The sequence below is a fragment of the Saccostrea cucullata genome, unplaced genomic scaffold (genome assembly GCF_032062105.1).
Source record: "Saccostrea cucullata isolate Sc308-1 unplaced genomic scaffold, CSIRO_AGI_Scuc_v1 ctg2564, whole genome shotgun sequence".
Taxonomy (NCBI): Eukaryota; Metazoa; Mollusca; class Bivalvia; order Ostreida; family Ostreidae; genus Saccostrea; species Saccostrea cuccullata.
The window spans coordinates 78,566-103,626 of record NW_026920725.1 but is presented as its reverse complement, the minus strand read 5'-3'; the positions used below and the strand labels follow the sequence as shown (position 1 = coordinate 103,626).

General features: G+C 33.7%; 3 protein-coding genes and 1 long non-coding RNA gene across 4 annotated transcripts; 2 read left to right on the top strand and 2 right to left on the bottom strand.

The window, feature by feature from the left end:
• Positions 1-1,051: 1,051 nt before the first annotated feature.
• LOC134256354 (uncharacterized) lies at positions 1,052-2,248 on the bottom strand. Its single transcript, XM_062739005.1, has one exon. The coding sequence runs from the start codon at positions 2,246-2,248 to the stop codon at positions 1,052-1,054; it is 1,197 nt and encodes a 398-aa protein (XP_062594989.1).
• A 9,542-nt stretch (positions 2,249-11,790) lies between these two features.
• Positions 11,791-16,012, top strand: LOC134256334 (uncharacterized). The gene is made up of 4 exons (XM_062738985.1): positions 11,791-11,988; positions 12,402-12,605; positions 14,623-14,921; positions 15,089-16,012. The coding sequence occupies exons 1-4, from the start codon at positions 11,799-11,801 to the stop codon at positions 15,977-15,979; spliced, it is 1,584 nt and encodes a 527-aa protein (XP_062594969.1). The 5' UTR covers positions 11,791-11,798; the 3' UTR covers positions 15,980-16,012.
• A 1,774-nt stretch (positions 16,013-17,786) lies between these two features.
• Positions 17,787-23,562, bottom strand: LOC134256393 (uncharacterized). Its single transcript, XM_062739045.1, has 5 exons — positions 23,408-23,562; positions 21,199-21,386; positions 20,804-20,938; positions 20,293-20,398; positions 17,787-19,759 (listed from the first exon to the last, which is right to left on the bottom strand). The coding sequence occupies exons 1-5, from the start codon at positions 23,504-23,506 to the stop codon at positions 19,619-19,621; spliced, it is 669 nt and encodes a 222-aa protein (XP_062595029.1). The 5' UTR covers positions 23,507-23,562; the 3' UTR covers positions 17,787-19,618.
• Positions 23,563-23,978: 416 nt separating this feature from the next.
• LOC134256326 (uncharacterized) lies at positions 23,979-25,061 on the top strand. Its single transcript, XR_009989703.1, has 3 exons — positions 23,979-24,191; positions 24,574-24,677; positions 24,846-25,061. It is a non-coding gene; the product is annotated as an uncharacterized LOC134256326 (long non-coding RNA).

The following is a 25,061-nucleotide window of genomic DNA, read 5'->3' as shown; positions in this document are numbered from 1 at the left end:
TCTGCCACAACTTCTGCTTCCTGACTCCGTAGAGGTATTGCTTCAGGGTATCGTGTAGCATAGTCGCAGATTACAAGTACATATTGATTACCTCTTTTGGTCTTTGGTAACGGCCCAACCATATCCAAAGCTACCCTTTCAAATGGTTCATCAATCCTTGGAATCTGGACTAGAGGAACTTTGCTTACCTTGCTTTTTGAAGTCCCCTTTTGACACTTAGGACAAGATCGACAGTATCTCTTGGTGTCGTCAAAGATTCCTGGCCAGAACAAATGCTTAAGTATTCTCTCTCTGGTTTTCTTTATACCAAGGTGTTAGGGCTGGGTATTGGCCCAAGATTTTGTATTGCGATATATTGCAATCTCTCTATTTTCAATGGTTTTCTTTAAATTTACTTTTATTTACATGCAGGTGACCTGCCATGTTTGGCTTAATAACAAAATTTCATAAGTCCATTTTTATATTTAATGACTCCTTAATAAAAAAATATTGCCAGATAAAATCTATTGCGATCTATTTTTTGTCATTGTATTGCAATATATTGAAATATCGATATTATTGCCCTGCACCACCAACTGCTTCGGAATTTAGTTGGCACCACCAACTGCTTCGCCATCTCTTCAGTCGGTGATCTAAAATTCCTATAAAGCATACCTTTATCAAGTGTAAGGAAACTTTCCTCTCCCTCAGGAATCACATCTACAACCCTCTTCCTGTAGGAATCTAAAGTAGTATCCTTCTGCTGCTCCTGAATCCAGTCTTCTTTTGAGAAATCTTGATCAAAGTAATGCTTAGTGTCCAACACTTCCGGTTCTTCACATCTTTCTTGGATGCCGCCCTAGTTACTACTGCATCACATTTTGCCTTACCTGGATCTAACGAAGCTGTCTCTTTGTCAACAGGGATGTCTACACGAGTATAGTTTCATATAATAAGATCTGCAAAAGGCGTATTCATTACCAAAGCCACCACCTTACCTGTGACATAAGGCGTCTCGACTTCAACCCACACTTCCGGACATTTCTCTAAATATCCATTTGCAAGAGTAACCTCACTCTCCCCTTATTAAATCGTCTTTCCTGATCAACTTCTCTGCCACTAGGATTGAAGTGCATCCTGTGTCTCTTAAAACAGAAGCTTCCTTACCATTCACCCTTCCAGTCTCAATTTTCAGCCCACTACACTTGTCTCCATAACTCACCTTCTTTGATTCAACAACAACTGGTATTTCTAAATCACAACCCTTCCTTGTTGGCGAGTGAATCAATCCTACTTTACTCTTACCTTCAGTAGGTTGCAATGTCTTTGGCTTTTCTACCCATTGTTTCCCCGACTTTAGATCCTTATCACTGGATTTACGTAACGGACAAGTGTTTATAAAATGTCCAGTCCTCTGACACATAAAAGACCTGTTTTCTACATTGCTTTGCTGAGTTGGCTGAAATTTAAACTTACCTTTATTTTCCTTTAAGGTACTAGTGGGTTGCATTTTATTCGTTACCACTGAACCACGATGTGCATTCTGGTAGGCTTCAGCGAGCTCGATCATTTCATCTGCTGATTTTGGCTGCCTCTCTTTCAACCACACCTGCAAATCCTTAGATGAACTATTGACCAACTGCTCTCTCAAAATCACATCTACCAACACATCAAATCTTTTGTTAACTTTTTCTAACTGACACCAGTGCTCAAAATGGTTAAGAGCCCGAGTATAAAACTCTCTGAAGGTTTCATTTGGATATTGTTTACAAGATCTAAACTTATCCTTGTACGTGCTAGCTGTCAAATCATACCTTTTTAGTATTGCCTTCTTGATGATGTCATAATCAGTAGACTCTTCTTCCCCCAACCGTGCATATGTATCCAGCGCCTTACCTGTTAATTGAGGAACTAGTCGCAAAGCCCATTCAGGTTTCGGCCACTTATGCAGATTTGCAAGTCTTTTAAAAGATCTGAGAAACACATCTATATCCTCACCTTCTACATACTTAGGTAGCAAATACTTTACCTCATGCTTCTGCTCTTTTCCCTGTGCTTCGAATAGTGTACCTTTAGATTTCAGCTCTTGTTCCTGTAAATCTAATTCTCTCATTTTTACCTGTAACCTCTTTTCCTCCATATCTTTTTCAATAAGCTGCCTCTTTTCCTCCATGTCCTTCTCCAGTAACTGTTTTTTCTCTTCTGCTTCTTTTTCCATAGCTAATTTCTGCATTTCCATTTCTTGTCTCTTCTCTTCCCTCCTTTCCATACGCTCATCTCAATCAAGTGCAGATGCATGCTTCCACAATTCAAGACACACTGACAAATCTTGACCCTTATCAACTGCATCTTGAATCCAACTAGGCAACGGCATTGTAACCAGACACAAGATAAATAAAAGTGACTAGCCAAAAAAACTTCCAATCCACTGAAAATACGAATAACAAAAATTAAACTGATTACAAAATATTTTTTCTGCGATACAACAATATTCTACTGAATATCTTTTTCTCAATACCAGTCACCACAAAATCCCACCGCTGCCACCATATGTCATGAAGTTCTTTTAGATTTTGTGCAGGTAGAGAAGAAAATGATAAGCTGTAGAATATACAAAACAAAATAAATTTAATTTAATAATAAAAAACAAACAAACAAAATAAGAAATTAACAAAACAAACACACTCTCACGCACCCTCTCTCACAAAGAAAACAAAATATAATTTTAAAACAAAAACCAGGTAATATTGACAATGAAATGAAAGATTTAACTTAAAACAAAATAATTGCCAATAAATCAAATGCTGGTTTTAACAAATCAGATGTAATTATATGAGAGGACAAACAAATAACAAAAATTCAGCACTGTAGATTTTTCGCAGAAAAAAAATAACTTTAGTTAAATAATAACTGCAAATCTGAAATCAGTTACACTATATGAACTTTTCAAGGTTTTATTTCTTTAAAACTGAATAGGAAGTTTGGCTATTCAACTTCGTAGAAAAACAGTTACATCAACCATAACACCACTGGGCCTCCATACTACCAACACTGCGTCCCTCTAGTTCCAGTCCTGAACTCACCGGTCTCCCACTGGATACCACTAAATTTCACTCCCCTCTTTACGGCTATAACCGTCACCATTTCCACTAGTTACACACATGCTGTCTGTGTACACTACGACCTCCGTCGTCAACTTGTTTTGGCCCCCGTCTCGACCAATGCCTCAAATGCACTCCTAAGGTCCTACAACCCACTTCAGCCCGGGTTTAAACTTATAACCCCTCTGCACGGCTGGAGAAAGAAATGTCCATATAGTAATTAACCAACTTCCTGGCTACCCGTTTACCAGACTAACTTCTGGAATTCGCCATGAAACGTGGACTAATGGACAAACTCAAAACGTGGCCGCACTCTTGACAAACAGCCACGACTCTCCCTGACCAAACCGGTTATACTAAAAATAGCTTTATTTCGAACACTCCCAACTACGGAACCAAACTCGGGATATAATTACTCTATTTACACACAAACAAAAAAATACAAAAATTGAGGAGAAAGAAAAAATTAATTCAACTTCATCACACTAATATTGATTCAAAAGAATCAAAATGGGAGTAATATAACATCTACCCCTTTTCAAAAACTGGGATACTGTCCGTATCCATCAAATTTGAAGTAAAAAAACATCGATATTTGAATTTATATAAATTATGTTCAAATAGGAAATTAATTCGTCTTAAGGTATGTGATTAATTTGCCTAGCGCTTGCAACACATTAAGGTTTAATATTTTAAATTCCTTGTTAATCCAAATCTAATCTCAGTTTAAATGGAAATAGTTACTCCAGAAATCCATATTTATTCTTACAAAGCTTTGCTGGAGAAATTACCTCCTCTCAAAACCAGAACTTTGGTTTCAAAGTCTATGACCTCTTGGAAAAAGACACAACTAGCACATCTTCAAATTTATAATCAATTGAGGTAAAAGGTCCTGCTGCTCAAATAAAGACCTTTAATTGTAAGGAAAAAAGATTCTTTATTTGTGACAACATCAAAGCCATCCCTATCGATCTCCAGGGGTTTAAACGTCGCGAGGCCGTAGATAATAACATGAATTTCATTGTAGAATCAATTACCTGGGAATTTTTAAGATTTCTAGATTAGTCCGACTGAGACTTAATCAGACCAAAGCCAAATTCTTCAACATATGTGACACAGAAGTAAGTACAAAAACGTGTGAATAGTGAGTATGAAATTGTAGTTGAAAAATTAAACCTACGGCAGTTATGAGAAATGCCATATTGAAAAAATATCTTTCGGCAAGAGTAGAAGTCAAAACGTGTACCATTTGGGGAGGGGGGTTAAATCTAGACACATCGATCAAACTTCCTTTAGTTTAAAAAAGGAGGGGTATTTAAACAAGTTATCAGTGTGGATAATAGGGACATCGACAATGAAACATCTGGAGCACATGGAGATAACGAACAGTATCCAAGATAAAAAGTCCCTAAAGCAATTCAAACAGTAGCAAAACAAACACATAGCTCCAAAATATCATAGATGGGATCAGGTGCCATGGAAGAGTGAGAATCCCCTGCCGACCGGTCACAACTGCCGTGTGCTCCTTTTCATGATCAGGAAATAACGGAAAAATATTTTGTAAATTCAGTGTTTAAATAATTGACTAACAATAAGTATGAAAACGTTATCACCTTCATCATACGGATTTTATATATCCCAGCTGATTCCATATGCTCAAGTGTGCTCTACGTATACAGTATTTCTAAAATGAGGTTAATTATTAGAAAAACAAAGCGATAAACAAAAATGTCAACTGTCTCATTTAAAGCAATCATTTCGTAATTTCTATGGTCGATACAAATTAATGGTCAATGACAAATAAAATACAATTTATCATTAATTTGAATGCTGACTGGCCGTTTTCATACTTATCTATAGTCCATTATTTATACACTGAATTGACGACGGATTTTACGTTGTTTCCCGATTATGACAAAGAGTACACGCCGAGTGTGACCGGTCGGCTTGGGATGTTTACTCCTTCATGGCCCCTCAACCTTCCTCTGATGTTTTGGAGGTCTGTATTTGCTCTGCTCCTTTTTTGTACTGTTTTCAGTTATCTATCAATTTGAATCATTAAGCATAGGATTTGTCGGATGCAGAATATGCTTGTGCGACATCTGCCTTATATGTGAATAAAACATATTTTAAATTCAAAAATATCAACTTAACTACCAGCCGTTACTTGTTTACTATTGATAACTGGCCCAGGTATTGTTTGCTATTCAATTAAAGTTTTTTTTTAAATAAATTATATCAAAGTTTTCATCAAAAGTAAATTAGTTAATATTGTAAATTAAGATATATAGACTCTTTACAAAAAATAATACAGAAATTTGTGTGAAACAAAAATGATTAAATAATTTGATCTTTACATGTTGTGTTAAAATATAGATAATAAATTTTTAATTAATAGAGTAGATAGTTAATAACTTTGTTTTGATATAAGTATTTTTCAGTGTTATACGTTTGCATTCATGGAAAGTGAATTTTATACCAGGCACCCTACCTCACTCCATTAACTTTAGTGATCAATATAATCGTTTCGACATTGTTACGTGAAACCTGTATTCGAATTAAGGTTTTACTTTCTTAATAGAGTAAATGATTATTTCAATTTACACTTTATAAGCATTTGTCAATGATAAATTGTGTTTGCTGACAAGGTCATTGTATTAAAATGATCATAGAACTTTTTAAATGATGACTTTAAACGATAAAATTACTGTTAACCAACGGTTCGCGAGAGCCTTGTCATCGCAAATATTTCTCGCAGCGAACCGGTCCTTATAGTAGATTTGTCTATCAATAACAGATGCAAAAAAGGCTTTATCTCGAAAAATAATTGTTGCAAACTACTGCAGATCACTAAATTTTTGCGAAACCTTATTTTTGCGAGATAGTCATTGACTCTTTGTTTGCGAGATATAATTTTCACGAATTGTTGTTTTTCCTCTATATAATCGTAAATGAATACTTTTAGACGTGAGAATGAAATTTCCGCGAGCCCATTGTCTCGCGTAAATACGCGAAAAAACGTAATTTACAGTAGTTTATCCCAGGTTAATCGCTAAATAATATCGTCGCGAATAAAGGTTGGTTTACAGTATAATAATATCTGATTCCCACAGGTTAGTCCATGTATATTATTTAAGCGGGGTATGTATAACATGGGTGTTTTTCTGCCCCTGGCATATATAATTTTATAAATTATGGCACAAAAACTACGCAACAAATTAACTAGTTAAATTCTTATCATTTTGTATTACATTTTGAATTCTGAGGTTAAAAAAATCCGGACAACCATGAAATCACCATGAGGCGCGTACGGTGAGAAAGCTTTACTGTGGTGATGTTACCTGAGTATTCAGTACATCATATCTGATGCTTTTTTTTTAAATCTACTTCTAAACTTGATACAAGGTCTGCAGTAGATTACAGTAATAGGTTGTGAGTCATACGATTTTATATCATAGGGGGAATTTATTTTACTGCGTAGTCGCAATATTACAAGGTAAGATATTTTGAAGAGTTCAGACCTTATATATAATTATATAAACTATAATAAAAAAAAAATGAATTTGTATGCAAAAATAAGGAAGTTCACATTGGTCCATTATTGGCCCTGTGAATTTCTGAAAAATCAGAAGTACTCAGTTTTAGTTGAAACAATGTTACACTTTCTCGTTCACCCTTGGTGACTTCATATCAAATAAAAATAATGTAATTTTTTCTCTTGTCTATGTATTATGACGTCATGAATTTCGTCATATTCCTCAAATCTTGAAAATTTCGTTAAAAATGACCAAACATTTAAAGCTGTTTTTTTTTAATATTTTGCATAGCCCCCAACCTCCGATCTAAAATAATGAATTATATACTGAAGGAACTGTTTCAGAAGAATTTAATCCATGAAAGAATTTTTGGATCGCTCATATTTTTATCAAAAGTAGAAGATGCTCAATTTTACCCATTGCAGTTTCACAACGCCTGAGTTTCCAAACTTGGACTCTCAGAGGAATTTTTTTTATAGAAAATGAAAGCACTAAGTCTCTACTTTATATTGATGATCGAAATAGGACATAAGGACTTGGTCAGTTAATTGGTATATTGACAGGGCAATTTTATGGAGTACATGAACCTGTCTCTTTAACGACATTTCTGTATTTTAGCACAGATTGTATACACCATGATGATAATACACTGTAGGTTTCTTTTTTAAAGTTTCAGATATATGTATAGGTATTTCATTTTCAAATTTAACATTGTTTAATGTCGTGTTCTTTTTGTTACCATAATTTTTCATTTTGTAACATTAGACATTATGCAAATTATCCCTCATTTCCAACTATCGTTAATTCCCCGGTATACCCGATAAAATATCTCGTGGCGGGTCTTAGTTCCATGGGTATACTAAAATCAGTTTCATCTCCTTTTGAGCTTGTGATTTTTTTCTCATATAGGATTAGCTGACTTCATCCTATGATATGAAGATAATAAACAGTATGCAATATCAAAGTCCATAAAACAATACAAAGTAGGAGCAGAGCAAACACGGACCTCGGAAACATCTGAGGTGTAATCAGGTGCCAGGGAAGAGTGAGGATCCCCTGCTGACCGGTTACACCCGCCATTCGCTCATTGTGCCCGTCATATTGCTTCATCAATAAAAGTTTGGAAATACAGTGGCTTATAGTATGTGATGTCAACTTTAAAATATTCCTTTTAATAATTTTGATTTAACAGTATTTGATATCAAAATTAGAATAACCAATTAGATTTAAATTCGTTGAGAGTAAATAATCAAAAGCAAAATCTAAATAAAAACTAAACATCTATTTATAAAAAATTAAACCACTCCCATTGAAATTTGATAAAATGACAATTAAAAGAAATAAAAAATGTTAGGGACTCTAAAAACAATATGTTTGTCATATGATTTTTGAATATATCTTTAAAAGCGAGTTGCTTTGAAAGAGCAAATAATCTCAAGAAGATCTAGAAGACCATGTCTGATATCTAGTTTTAAACAATACCTAATAATGTTTAGGTGACGATTCCATCTTCAAAACCTGGAGAAGATTTACTCAACAAATTTCTAAAGACTTCAAAGATTTGACGTATTTATTTCTATAAATAAAGAGGCCAATTTTCGTCATTATTTTAGTAGTTGTAGTATTTATTTGCTATCATGTCATCATACATAAAACAAATTCACATAATTATACTTGATCTTATTACAGTTGAAAGCTGGTAATTTAATTTAATTTAACATGACTAGATAGATACCAGGATAACCCATTAAAGCTCGAGAGCCTATTTCCAATGGGGTCCTATTTAAATAACTTTAAAGAATAAATAACAATACATTGTAATGAGTATTCCATCATTAAATCACTATAATACTTTTGGCACAATAATTTTAGCATACACATTTAAATTAGATTTAAGTATGACAACATTGACATTATCAATAAAATATATAAAAAAAATTTGATGGAAGGTTTTATATGCATAAAAAATGGTCTTCAATCAAGGACGTAAGGATAACCTGGTTAGTAGATAAACTGTTTATGTAATCTTAAGTCAAAGGATTTGATTGCATAGAGAGGTTTTAACGAGAAAGCCCTATCATTACAGCGTTACAAGGTATGACAATTCCAACTAGGTGTTTTTATATTACTGTAGAAGTACTTTTGTCCGCGTGGTATTAAATTACGCGGAAATTTGTCCAAGCGTACTGAATATAAATGTAAGGCATATAGTGACAGTCTAAGAAATCAGCGTAATTTTCTACACGCGGATTAAACAGAAATTGAGATTCCGCGGAATTATGACCCCGTGGAAAAAAGTACGTCTGCGATATATCTACATTCAAAAATTATTTATTGGAAATATATATTTCTTAAACATAAAAATCAAAATTCGTAAAAACACATCTTTTGTTAATCCTGTAAATTAAACCCCTTAAAATTTTGCATATGTAAAAAAATATGACAAGAAGTGAAAGAAGTGAGCGATTTTTCTTTTAAATAGTCAATAAAAACACTAATTATGATCAAAGCCATTGAGAACCTCTGAGAGGTGGGATCAGGTGCCATAAAGGGAGGAAAAGGCTGGTCACAGAGAACGTTTGTAACATCTAGATCTGTACCGGTTAACACTATAGGATCTTTAGATTTCTTGTAATTGAACTAAAAAAAATCATGATTTAATATAAATTATCCTCAAGGCTAGGCATTTCTTCCAACTAATCGTTTTGTCTAAAATCTTTTCCTTTTGAAAGGCATTGTTCATCAGAGGTATATAAGCTACGCTCGCTTATATACACATATTCTTTTAAGTATAAATGATTTCTATACTTGCAGCTAAAGTCCTAATTGTCCCATAATCCGATTTCCGTTTTCTAATGAGATGAACAATTTTTAAAACAAGAAAAACTATTGACAAACAAGTTGATGAAAGAAGAATATCAGCTGTTTTGTTTAAAGTCATCATTTTGTAAGTTCTATGGTCGATACAATGACATTGTCAGCTAATTTAATTTATTATTGAGTAAAATGCTGACTGACGGTTTTATATGAAATATATATTTGTTAGTCCATTATTTATACACTGAATTGACGACGGGTTTTTCTGTTATTTCCCAATCATGATAAGGAGCACACGGCGGGTGTGACCAGTCAGCAGGGGATGCTCACTTGTAAGAAGGATATGGAAATAACGAACAGTATTCAATCTCAACGTCCATTAAACAAATATACAAAATAAGTGCAGAGCAAACACGGACCTCCGAAACATCAGAGGTGGGATCAGGTGCCATGGAGGAGTGAGCATCCCCTGCCGACCGGTCACACCCGCCGTGTGCTCGTTGTCATAATCAGGATATAACGGAAAAAATCCGTGGTCAATTCAGTGTATAAATAATGGAATAACAATTGGTATGAAAAACGTCATTCAGCATTTCATTCAATGATAAATTGTATTTGCTGACAAGGTCATTGTATCGACCATAGAATTTACGAAATGATGACTTTAAACGAGACTGTTGATATTCTTGTTTCATCAACTTGCTTGTCAATAATTTACCTCGTTTAAGAAACTTTTCATACGCAGAGCATGCTCTTGCATATCGAATCAACTGAGATATAAATACTCCGTATGCAGGTGATGAAGGTATATTGCTGCACAAGTAAGGGAAGTTGACGATAGAAAAATTAAAGTCATCACGTTTATCATATAGCTTGGTTGTTAGATTACCATTAGTGTCTTTTTCAAGTAAAATATCCAAGTATGAAGCAGAAGTGTCGGACTCTGTGGTATCCTTTATCTCAAGCTCACCAGGATATATCGTGTCGACGTATGAATGGAAATTATCATTATTAATTGACAATACGTCGTCGATACATCCAAATGTCCAGCTGAAGGCCACAGCAAGTGTCCTCCTCTTTTCACGTAAAAGATTTTGCATAAATCCTGCTTCATATGAATATAAAAATAAGTCTGCTAATAACGGAGCGCAATTTGTACCCATGGGAATTCCAATAGATTGTTGGAACACCTGGTCTCCAAAAACCACACAGACATTGTCAATCAGAAACTCAAGCATCTTCCCGACGTCAACCCCAGAGTACTTATGTGTGCAATCAGAATCTGTTTCAACAAAACAACCTTTCAAACGACCAACGACGAGGTAAGTAAACTTACGAGTTCCATTTTTGTTGAAGAAGCAGCTGCCAATGACATCAAAAAGCCCGGATTTTAATTTGCCGTGGGGAACTGTTGTGCACAAAGTTGAAAAGTCGTAAGTCCCCATGCTGCCGATTCCTGCAAAGTCCTGCGACCCCAAACCGTCCAAAAGCTCCCCAGAATTTCCAAGTATCCACATCTGACCCACACCACTTCCCGAAAATGATATCTTATACGACCATTGATGTTTTGGAAGTCCGTGTCTGCTCTGCTGGAAGGAGTGGACGACTTTCTATGGTTTCATTAAGTTTGAGATTTAATGACAAGGATATGGATACTGTTCGTTATCTGCATATTTTTAATTTCATTCCACGCATAAGATTTTGCACAAATTCTGCTTTATATGAGTGCAAAGCTATATCTGGTAGTAACAGATCTCAATTCATATCCATGGGAATTCCTATAGATAATTGAAAGACCTTGTCTCGAAAAATCACATAGATATTGTAAATCAGAAACTCAAGCATCTTGTGGATGCCAACTTCAGAGTATTTGTGTGTGCAATCACAATGAAATTTTAACAAAATAATTTTGCAAATGACCAATGAGAAGTGAGTTATTCCACGAGTTCCATATTTAATGGAAAGGGGGTTATCAATGATATAAAAAAGCCTGGACCTTAATTTATCGTGGGTAATGATAGTATATAAATTCAAAAAGTCGTACGTTTTAAAGCTGCTGCTGTTGATTTTGGCATCACTTAATTACACAATCAAGTATGTTTGGCTCTATTCGTTTTTGCTATTTTCACTCATCAACCCGATTGTCTCAGTATATTTTCATCCTTCAGTTTACAGGACCTGCTGACAACAGAAGCTAGGCAACAATGCCAAGAAACCGGAAGAAACCATCACATAGCAACCGAGAACCTAAGGGGTAATTTGATCTTGATTACAGTTCCGCTTCAATATTATACATTTTCCTGTTTCTATATATCAATATAAGATGCTTTATAATTTTACAAATTAAAGAAGAAAACGCCAAGGTATGACCCCCCGTAACAGTGCCAAGGATGTGATGCAAATCTGTGACCTTTGTGAAACCAACGTGGTACAAATGCACTGTGATACATGTCTTGTCAACCTGTGTAAGGTCTGTGTGGAAAAACACATGAACTCTGATGGAACCAAGACTCACAAGCTCTCTGAAAGGGTCTCTGTTGTTAATAAAGTACCAGGTACATGTACCAAATTTTCGTATTTTACTACTTTTTGGCAGAAAACAGAAAGTAAAATACTTTTTCTCCTCGGAATAAGACGTAATAGGCAATCATAAAATACAAATTTTCCTTGTAATTCAATAAAATTAGATACATTGACAATTTTACTGTGATCATTGTTGTACTTAAACTCACTTGAATTGAAAACTCTTCAAGTTTTCTTGATCATATGTTGTCCGTATTCTATCTGTCTGAGTGAATACAAAGTGCAATTAATCGTGTAATTTAAGAACTGTTAGAATAATTAACATATGTTTCATTTTTTTATTAGAGGTTGGGCTCATGCTCATCCCGTTTATCTTGCAAATTTATTTGAGAAAACATAATATTATATGGATAAGAAATAATAAATATAACTTTGTTCATTAAAGAGGCAAAGCTAACGTTGGACCCTCAAACCAGTGCCCAGGACGTGTTACGATGTGATAACTGCGAGACAGATGAGATAGAACTACAGTGTAAAACATGCATTGTCTATCTATGCACAACACACGTAGGGGAACACATTATTTCTGATAGAGCCAAGGACCATAACATAGTCTTACGTCAGTCCAGGAAATTCAACCCCTTCATAAGTAAGTTTTGCCTTTTGATGGGTTTTATGCAAATAAGTTAACAAACACAGGTAAGAAATATAAAATTCTCACTGAAAATAGGTTAAAACCAATAGCAATAAAATCAATTTATATTTCTGAAAAATAGATACCTACATGCCCTATGGTCCTCAAAGAAATAAAGCACACTGGCAAATTAGACACAAAGGCATATTACACTCAACTTTACCAAATCATAGTATCATGAAAACTGAAATATTCCAAACGTGCTTTTTTCCTGTAGTTAAACTGTTAAGTTACGTTTCTTGAATTTTAAAAACAAGATGTTTCTATGCATGACAGTCATTCAATATTTATAATTAAATTCTGCTCATATGGTAATTAGAATTTTAAATAAAAGTTTACCTGTTCAGTATTCATGGTTTGTCCATCTATATTTGTTATGTGGTACTCTTTCATAATAAATTAAATATTTTCTGCATTAAACTGGTAAACTATAATAAGAAATAAAATTTATATAGATTACGAACAGTATTCAAGCTAAAATGCCATTTAAAAAATGCAAAATAGGTGCAGAGAAAGCATGGGCCTATTAACCATCAGGCGTGGCATCAGGTGCCAATGAATAGTTAATACCTCCTGATCGGTCACACCCGCTGTGTACTCCTTGTCATGATCGGAAAATAACGGAAGAAATCCGTCGACTATTTCATATGAAGATAATAGCCTAACAATTTTATATTGAAAAAAACGACCAAATAATTAGTATGATAAATGATGCTAATTAAAAGTTATATACTATTAGTAAAACTCATGCAGCAGTTTAAAGAAAATATACGTGTAATGAAACAAAGAACTTTCTGACAATTTGAAATCATAAGCATTTACCTTAATCAACAGCTTGAAATCTTTATACGCAACCATTACCCAAGATGAAGTCCAAGCTTTTAAATATCATTGACAGCTGCTTTCTCAACAAAAAAGGAACTCGTAAATTTACTTTCCTGGTCATTGGTTATTTGCAAAATTATTTTGTTAAAACACTTTATGATTGCAAACACAACTATTCTGGAGTTGACATCATAGAGATGTTTGAATTTCTTATTGACAATATCTATGTGGATTTTGGAGACCAGGTATTCCAACAACCTATTTGATTTCCCGTGGGTACATATTGCGCTCCATTATTAGTAGACCTATTTCTATATTCATATCAATCAGAATTTGTGCAAAATCTTATACGTGAAAAGAAGAAAACACTTGCTGTGGCCTTGAACCTTGAGATTAAGATACATCGTACCGTATTGTCAATTAACAATGGTAATTTCCATTTCTTCGTCGATATGATATAACCTGGTGAACTTGAGATAAAAGATACAACAGAGTCTGACACATCTAATTCATACTTGAATATTTTACTTGAAAAAGACGTTTATGGTAATCTTAGAACCAGGCTGATAAACGTGATGACTTTGAATTTTCTATCGTCAACTTCCCTTACTTATGCAGCAATACACCTTCATCGCCTGCATACGCAGTATATATATCTCAGTTGATTCGATACGCTTGCTCGACGTATGAAAAATATCTAAAACGAGGTGAATTATTGACAAGCAAGTTGATGAAGCAATAATATAAGTAGTGTCGTTTAAAGTCATAATTTCGTGAGTTCTATGGTCGATACAATGACGTTGTCTGCAAATACAATTTTTCAGTGTGTCAAAAGCTGACTAACGGTTTTTTTATACCAAATGTTAGTCCATTATTTATGCACTGAATTGACGACGGATTTTTTTTCCCGTTATTTCCTGATCATGACAAGGATTACACGGCGGGTGTGAACGGTCAGCAGGGGATGCTTACTCCTCCATGGCACCTGATTCCACCTGTAATGTTTTGGAGGACCGTGTTTGCTCTACTCCTATTTTGTAGTGTTTTATGGACTTTGATACTGAATACCCCTTAGCCTCCTTATCTATGTATTCTTAGAAAAACTGCTGATTTTACAATTACTTATGAATATATTCCTTTTGTTCAGAGCAAGGAATGGATTTTCCCATAAAACTGACCTTTGAACCTAAAGAGGTTGCTGATGTCGTGGCTGTCCTAAGAAGGATAGAGGATATCTATCCAGAGGAATCTGATGTCTCCTTGACTCATCAGTTACTGCAATCACTACACCTTGAGGAATTTAGAAGCAGGTTAAAATCCCTGAAGAGTAGAGTTATTCTCGTGGATCCCAGCAATCTTTGTGAGGATAGTCACGCTGGAGATGGTCGAGTTTGTATTTACAAAGTAGAAGTGAAACCTTCATACGGACAACTCACAGTATATGAGGTAATGTTCGTTGAAATTAAAAAATAAAAACAAACAAAAGATAAACTTGTTGCATTAAATAAGATGTAAATTAGAAATCTGGTATTACATTTCTTTTTTTTTTAATTTCTTTTGAATCTAATCATTATATCCTTTCAAACTCATTTCAATGATTTTTTTTATTGCAGCCAACAGTTTCCTTGGATCAATTTACAAACATACATCATTTGCCAAAATCGTTTCTTGTAACTAGCAATTTTGAACCTGTAATAGACACTAAATTTGCTGTTGACGAAAAATACCACTACATGCTTGAGGAAAACAAAGTTAGAATATTCCACGAATCGGATCCAGACAAGAAACTCCTTCTTCTCTGTACAAAGTATACGATAGATTCCTTCAAAGATCGGGTTGAAAAACTTATTAATAGCATACCAATGTACGAGCTTCATCAAATCGTGAACAGAGCTGCAGGTATTGCGTTTTCAGAAAAAGAAATACAAAAAGGCATTCAAGACATATACATTGTACATGAGGGACACTATATTGGATCTGTTTATTCTGGGAACTATTTCTGTCGCTTGCCATTCAAAATTGGACGGATTAGAGAAGAATTAATAACTGAAACACTTAATCATGTTGGAAAGCAGTTTACAGATATGCTTTTGATTGGTATTTTGAAGAACATTCAAAATACGCTTGAAGCAGAGTTTTCGCACATGGTTTGTACAATTAACATAAGGGATAATTCCCTAATGAACCCACAAGGTATTTTAATATTTGCTGGTCTTGTTAGTTTTGTTGCACGAGTTTTGAACCCAGTGCTTGGAATTATAGTTTCCGTTTTTACGATTTTGCCAGCAGTGTTGACTTTTTTTCAGCCCGTGAATGTCAACTCGGTGGAATGGCGGAACAAAGTAGCGAATGAAATATATATGAATATATCAGCAAAAAAATCTGAGATTATGACTGATGTATTCAGAAAATTAGAATCAATTTGTGATCAAACTAAGAAAGAACTGAGGGAAATTGGTGTAAAACTGGCAAAAGCTAGCAGAAGGATTTCTTTGGTAGATTAAAAAAATCGTAACTTTTGTATCCTACAATGTAAGCCAATAATCATGATAATGTATACAGGGAAATTTTCGCCCCTTTCGCCCTCTTCCTGATTGGGCGAATTTAAAACGGTGCAAATTCAACTTACACAGCAGTTTTTTAAACAAAATTATGACTGGGCGAATTTAAAACGGGGCAAAATTGTTTGCAAGTGCGAAAATAACACGAGGCCAAAATAACCCGGTATACAGTACTTGACCACAAACTATAAAGTATTTATGTTGTACTCTGGAGCTCCTTTTTATGAAATAAAATCAGTGAAGATAACGAACAATACTCAAGCTCATAATTCCAATAAATTCCAACAAATTATTGCGGAGCAGACACAGGCTTACAAAACATCCGAGGTAGGATCAGGTACTATAGAGGAGCGAGTATCCTTTTTATCTTTTTATATACTTTAAAATTCAGATCTATGGAAAAAATTCATTCCAACCATTGTTTGTTATCTTCACCCTGTCATCTCAAAGATTTTAGAAATTGTTTATTGCGTGGACTATTTATAGCTTTGTTTATATATATAAAATCTAATATTTATAGCTTATTTTTATATATCACATCTAATATAAGTGTATTCCTCTATATAATTTCCTTAATACATTGTATACATACAAGACAGCATATACTGTATACTTATTTATATAATATGTATGTACAAATTAGAAATTTGAAATGCTTTAATGAATGATACGGAACATGATTGAATTTTGTTTTATTTTTAAAAACTCCAAACATCTTTTAGAAAACTCAAACTCACCAAGTCAACGGCATCAAAACATGCACAGGGACTTGCTCCCGGCCTGTAATAATTATTTATTTAAAAAATCATATACCGTATATACGTAATAATAAAGTGTAGTTTTATTATTACGGTATATGATTTTCTAAATAAATAATTATTACAGGCCGGGGGCAAGTCCCTGTGAAACATGCGACATTTTTAGGCGCTACATATTTACATAAAAACGATGTTTAGCAATATTATTATTCAAACATTCTTATTCGGAAAACTTATATTATACCATCAGTAAAAACAATAGCTGCAGGGTCCGTCTGGTAACCACTTACCATCCCGTCCTTAACAACCTCCAAGGTATCCATAAACGAGCCTGCCGATTCTCCATTCAACCAAACGAATGGCAGAGGTCTTTTAATAGGGAGCCTCTATTGCCTGCATACATAGGCTCGAGGAATCTAAAGGACATGGTAGTAAAGAACCAGATTGGATAATGCATAACTTAACAAAGGGTTTAAAACTAGATGTCTTCTTTATACACACGGCTCTGACAAAGACAGTCTTAACAGCCCAGTTACGGACTTCAGCTACAGAATTTTAGAAAATTTGTCCTTCGAAATAGAGAACTGTGTATATTGTGTATATTTCATCAGTTGCAAAGTTTGTATCAAACAGTATATCGAGGAAACGGGAGATATCCTCAAGAGAATCAATAATCACCATTCGATAATTAGGACCAAATAACTCAATGAATTGGAGAAGGTTACAACCTTGACGGTCACATATGGGAGGACCTGGCAGTTTGTTTTGAACACATTTTTGTATATAAAGGGATCTAAAGTACCTGCATCTGATTAACGTCATTTTATAAATATATATGTTGGTGTACAGAACTTTTTCATTGATATTTTGGTAAAGAAAGAAGCTTGGTAGAATATTTTATAGAACCCACTGTATTCCTTGGGTTTATCTTAAGTATATACTGAATAACACCACTGATGTTGTCATATGAGGTGGAGAGAAAAAACAGTATCAAGTTTGCAAACAAAAACAGTTTATATATTTTGTGTTATATACAGAGTTTCCAAGCTTTGAATATAAAAAAAATATATACCATGAAACATTTTATGAAAAAAAGGAGTGATCGAAGTCAGGCATTCACCAATAAATTAGTGATTTTCCATAAGGAAAACATATGAGGCTATCAATTTCTGTACAAAGAGTAGTAGTAATTTTCTTTTTTTCATTAAAAAGGTTAAATCATCAAAACAAAGTGTTTCTTCCATATATATACTATCAGAAATTCTCATACTTTTTCTCAAAAGAAAAAAAATATAAGTTAATAAGTACTTTCTGTTTATACCATATACATTTGATCAGCTTTGGTATATATGAACAGCAGCTATAAAAATAGCAAAATCAACAAAATTCTATTACATAAACAAACTACTTATCACTGTACTGTAAATAAACTTAATTTACAAGAATATTATAATTACATCCTCTTTGGCAAAATCCATAAAATCGAAAATGACAGTGTTAGTTAGAAATTCATCTTCATCTATAATTCGAAATTTGACTAAATGTGCTCAAATTAAGACTTAAATTTTAAAAGAGCAAAAAATAAAACCTTAGAAAAATAATTACCATTTGAACAGAAGTGTAATACTTATAACATTGCACAAAATGTATTTAGTAGTTTATATTGCATAAATTATCACAAAGTCTCACAACACATATTCTGATCTCCTAGCTGACAGAATATAAATTTACAAACATTGTATTTAAGACAACAAATAATGAAAATACTGTATAATGAATTCTTTTACATGAATGAAAACACCTACATTATAAAAATAAATTGTTAAGAAAATATAGATGAGGATTAAATTATTGTAAACTTGTACTATTTTTTTTTTTTAATATTAAAATGCACATGAATTAGTTACAGATATTTTTGACTTGTGAGGTGGGAATATCCCATTCACATGTATATATAATTTGGTGACCCTAGACCTTGCCCTTAATTAAATAAACATAAAATTAGTACGATACACAATTTTGGGGGCTAAATTCACCAAAACTACAAAACAACTGAATTAGATACATTCAAATCTGTCTTACTGGTCCATTGTTTTTATCAACTTCTTCATTGATCTCTTATATATAAAGGTTTGACTGTACATGCCTGATTTTAACAACTACACAATATGACTTCTTTACAAAAGTAAAAAAAAATATATTTACAAACACGCTAGGTCTAAAAAAAAAACTGGTATTTGTACTCTAAAAATCAATTTTTCGTTGTCAGTTTTATTTTACACAGTTGGGTAAAAATGTGTTAACAACTGCAAAAAAATATTGCAAAATTGAAACTGAGAGATTCTTTTCATGATTACATGTATGATGTATGTAAAGCTTATTCATATAGATTTGGTGGTCAAATAAAGGTAACACACTAAACAACACAGGATGGAATAAAAATTCAGATCTTGGTAGGCAAATACAATCAGATCTGTCAAACTAATATATTCAATGCAGATTACAATTCGATACAAAATAATAAGCAACACGGTCACAAATTTTTTTTCTATAGCTACCATTGTCATGTTTATGATCAGATTATCAAATGGTCAGCATTAGAAAAGTACTGTTGTTGAAACAAATGAATAAAAACAAAACCAAAAAATGTCGCACACAAAATATCATTGCAGTGAAAAAATACTTCAATTCTTGGACCTTATGGCAGACATTTTTTTTTCAAAAGTTAATAACAAAGAAAGATATACGAAAAACGTAATAATAAATCTGTGTCACTAAAAGAATTCTTTGCCAGTTTACTATTACAATGATTTACTCTGAATCATCAAGCAGTGGGATTCTTTCCAGCGAAGTTTTCCTTGTCCTCTGATTTTCCTTTGGTTCGCTGTCGTCGGTTACGAATGGCTCGGACGATACCAGACACAACCAGAGCAACCCAGACCAGCCAGCACAACCAGGCAGCCACCTGTAAGTAATATAGATTTTATAAAGGGAAAAATTAAAAAGCATTTAAACTTTTATAATGACTATTTATTGGTGAGATACTGTAAACCAACTTTTATTCGTGTGCGAGAAATTTTCGCGAGGTTCGCGAGAGCCTCGTAATCGCGAATATTTCTCGCCGTGAACCGGTTTTGAAAGTCTCTGTTGTATTAACAACAGATTCAAAAAAGTTTTATCGCGAAAATTAATCGTCGCGAACAATTTACCCCCGGTAAATCGCGAAATAAAGTCGTCGCGAATAAAAGTTGATTTACAGTATTTATTTTAATCTTGCAAAAAATAAGGTCTCATGGAAATTTACTGATAACAACATTTGTATCTACATGAAAAATTAAGAGTCACCATTTGTAAAGGATGTACACATGTTGAATCCTTTCATTTTGTAAAAAATTATTCATCAAATTATAAATCAGATCAAAAGCAAGCTAAGAATGTTATCAAGCAATTTTTGTACATGTAATAAGGAGAAAAAAATGTAATTTTGTACAATTTTACCTCTGCAACGTGGAAGAGTTTAAAAAAACTCCCCGAATCATATTCTTTTTCATCTTCTGGTCCACTGCATGCTGATCTCACATGCTTGTTTTCTGCTGTGGCACAACTTAAAATTCACAAGAAATTAATGAAAAAATAAACATTCAGAATTAAAGCTGAGTCTCACTTTTCTAAATATTTATAATCTGAACAGTTTACTTTCCAGTCAGAAGTTGTGGAACACAAAATTTACAGCCAAATACCTTACTATCGAGATTTCCTTGATATGAATTACATAATTTTCAACTCTTTTTTTTATTACTGACAAGAGTTACCTGTCTTGTTTTCAGATTTCTCTGTACGACTGACACAAGAGGCCTGTTCAATAGAGTGAACATTCGCAAGCACTCATCAAAATTTCTTATATCGCCAATAGAAATGTTCGTAAACCCTCGCGCTGTTGAATGGGCCTTTGTTGTGATACATTACCTGTCTTCTGTCGAGATTTCTATGTGTGACTGACAAGAGTTACCTGTCTTGTTTAGAGATTTCTCGGTACGACTGACATGTGTTGTCGAAGCCGACACTTATCATACAGGCCACCACCATCATCACTCCTGCAACAAGGGAGTTCAGCAGAATAAACGGCATCACCCACATCTGCGACCTGAAAACATAATGTCAAATCGATCAGCCATAACTACACAATGTGAAGCTTGTGTAAAGTGTCTAGATTTTACGGGGTGTTTTTGAAAAGAAATTACTTGATTCTGTTTGATTTCTTCGAAGGACTTAATAAATACTTTTGTAATAAGTGCATGTATATAATCATGAAATGCATCTTTATCACATTTCATGGAAGAAATCATTTTAATTTGAAACTAAAACTGTAGTGTATTTGACTCAATTTTAATTAAAACAACTCACCCAACAGTGGGGTCCTGAGTTGACTTGTAAACAGCATACACATTATAACATGTCTGTGCTAAGCCGTAAAATATGCACGCGAACACAGCAAAGTAGATAGGGAAGTTACAGTTTCCCGAGTCACCGTACTTCACACATTCCTCTTTATCATATGAGGCATACAGAAAACAGTATCCACCATTGTTCATCTGAAAAAAAAAGAAAGCAGATCAAAGCATCTTTAATTAAAAATTTATAATGCTGTACAGAATAAAATGCTTGACAGAAATAATTATTATATTTAGTTAGCAGGATTACTTTTATCAAGAGACATAGATGTAGAGAATTTTACATTTATCTTCTTATATTAATGAAATTGATGAATACATGTAATTTAACATTTTTATTGCCTCTGGATTATGTTTGTAAAAATAAGTAAGAATTCCTTTAAAACCAATGCCCATTTTGCAAAACTAAGCTATGCAGCTTTTTACATGTTTTAAGACTAGCTGTGATTTTCGTTTTCATTACTGCCATCCTGTTAGACCTACACATGGGACCTTTAAGGTTAAACTTAACCACAAAAGATAAGGCTCTCAAGTAATAAATAACAGTTGACACCTTGTAGCAAGTAAGATTGTACATTCTATCACTACAATGGTATTTTATGAATCATATCATTTTAACTTTAACCGGAATGGACCATAAAATATAACATATCTATTGAGGAAGACCTCTAATACTAACTAAAGTTCACTGTTGCATTTATCAGCACAGAATGAGATCATATGTCACATTAAATAGTTAAAAATAAAGTTTTATCCACCTGATTTAATAATTGTCGATGAGGTGTTCTTAATAATAGTGAGCGTCGCAAAGTGATACTTGTCACTGCAAACTCTAACAACAACGCCAAGGCAAAAAGAGAATTCTAACTATTACACATTTATTCAATAGAAATTTTTCTACAGTAATTTGGACCCATAATGCATTGCTTCGTACACAAAAGCTAAATAAATGTTCTCACAACAAAGTAAAACAAATAATAAACTTGCCTTTATTTTATTGAATTTATTGCAGAAAAATAGTATATAAAATGACCCTTTATTAAAATCAGACCTGTTTAGACTTCGGTTTGGTAAAACAACATGCAAATGACTTCATAATCTTACAGTTACATAATTAAGCTCGATCTTACTGAAAATTGCTCTCAACCTAATGGTTGCACTGTCAAAATATTATACACAAATATGTGATAGTCTAGAAAACAGAGAGCAAAAGATGCCCTTTGCTTTGTGCACAAGATGATAAACAATAAGTTTGACATGTTTTAGTAAACAGGTTCCATGTTCGTTCGCCCTAAAAATTGTTCGCCCGATATCCCGTTCGCCCAATTTCTTGTTCGCCCAGAGTTCGTTCGCCCAATTTCTCGTTCGCACAGGGTCCGTTCGCCCAAATTTTATGTAGAATATAATATAATGAATTTCTTCCTACATTTTTGGTACATTCGAAATAAAACAGACCGTCAGACGATTATGCATATTGTCACATAGGGTCATACTTAATTGTTGTCAAAACATAGCCCAATATTCGTAAAAACAACACGGGTGTATCCCCCCAATTAACATTGATATTAGTCATCTAATTATTTATAGTGCAAACACTAAGTCATTAATAAATACATTAGAATCAAATCAAAAATTACTCAAGACTAAATAAACATTATTCCTGGCACAATAATTTGAGCAAAAATAACCCAAGTTCGTAAAGGAAATAAAAATATATGTTAATTTTTATTTCAAATAAGTTAATATATAATATATATATATAAGTATTGGGCGAAACTTTTATAAGGCGAACAGGATTTTGGGCGAGAAGTTTTTGGGCGAACGGACCCTGCGCGAACGGACTCCCGCGAACAGGTAGATCGGGCGAACGAACCCGTTACCTAGTAAACATGGTAAAGATGCGCTGTAATTATCACTTTTATTTTCAAAGACAGGTAAAAGTAGACAGAAATAGTTACTTCAAGTAGCTTTAAATACCTAGGTAGTTTTTAAGATCTACGTAGGTAGAAAAAGTCATTGAACCTGATCTGACTGTAGCCTGTACAACCACTGGAATTCCCCCAAAGTGGCCAACCTGTCAACTTACTTCCTTGCCAAGTCTATATTTTTTCTGTCTATAAACTGACTGGATATAAAGAATGCGAGAAGATTATGACTCTTACATTAACAACACCGATTGGTATTGACACTGCAAAGCCACCAACAAACACAGCGATGTAAAACACTGTGTTGACAACAAGCTGAACGTCTGCCACCGCCATTTTGAATTTCTGTTTGCTATGGTCAACTCGTTCGTAAAGTCATTCGTTTGGAGATCTCAATCACACAATATTATCATAAGAATAATTTTATGAATTATGTTATTTACGATACAGATTATTTGTAAACTTTTTTTTTTTTACAATTTTTACGACAAAAGTTCCGTATTTGACAGTTTTACGGTGGCTCATCAGGGAAATATTTATTTGAAGAATGATGAGTAGGCCTACATATTGTAATTAACTTTCAATTTTCAAGCAAATTAATAAAATAAATGGAGATAACGAACAAGCCCAAAACCGCATTTCACAATACAATATAAGAGCAAAGCTAGACCTCCAAAAAATCAGAGGCGCGATCAGATGCTTTGGAGGAGTGAGCGTCCCCTGCTGACCTGTAACGCCAGGCCGTCGAGTGCCCCTTTCCATCGTCAATTCAGAATATAAATAATTGTCTAAGGCTGTTTAAAATTAAAACTACGTTTAACGTCACCCGCGCGCGTAGGTTTATGAGAAATTCGTCTTTGAAAAAAACAAACAATTCGGAATTCCGTATGTCTGTTCCGGTTTGGTTCTACAATTAGCGACTGAATTCTGCTTCCCGTAGTGACAGAAAATGTGCTTTGATAAAGGCAGTTGGTGTCTTATTAAAGAAAACTAGTGAATTAAAGAGTTTGGGACCATAAATGTAAGTAAAAAATAGATGATTTTATGATTGAAGTTAATGACAAAGTCTAGTTTGTTGATTTTTTTGTCAGTCTTCGAATCACATGTTCAAACTGACAGTGACAGACTCTCAGTTCGTGATTCTATTGGCTGAACTTTTCATTGTATTTTGGAGAGAATCGAAAAACTTTTTTAGCGAGTGGAAAGTGTGTCAAAAAACCAAGATCTATATACAGTGAAAAGCATCATTTAAATCTTATTGGACATGTTTCATATTAAAAATATTTCTGTAAAAATCGAAAGGAACAGTAATGAGTAAAGTAATTGATTTCTTCATAATTCATGTACCTACAAATAGCTACAATTTTTGGAAAAGATAATACTTGTCTTAACCATTTGAGCAGGGAGAAGCTCACCGAAGATAGGGCCTTTCAAGTGAAGGAGAGTAAGGAAAGAAGTTGGGGTATTCCAAGACGTGAAGAATCCTGTCCTTAGTGTGGAATTCAAGGTATTAAAAATAATCTAACAGCTATCATTATGGTCCAGATATTAGTATTCACACTTTCAAAACTTAATGCTAGTAGATCTTGTACTAAGAAAAAAAACGATATAATTCAATTTGAGATATTTCAACATGATTAGTTTTAAATATTGTCATCTATAATTTTAATTGTAGATATTGATCAACTATTCCCATAAGAAGAAGCATTTGCCTCCAGGGTACCATGGACGTGTGGCAATATAAATCTAAAGGACAATTGAGGCCTAGTTAAAAGTCACTTTCCTGCACATTCAGTCTTAGAATACATTGTTTGCTAACAATAGGACTCAAACTAATTTACATACTAAGAAAAAAATCTGCTATGGAAATTAATCTTAGGTGTCATATCAA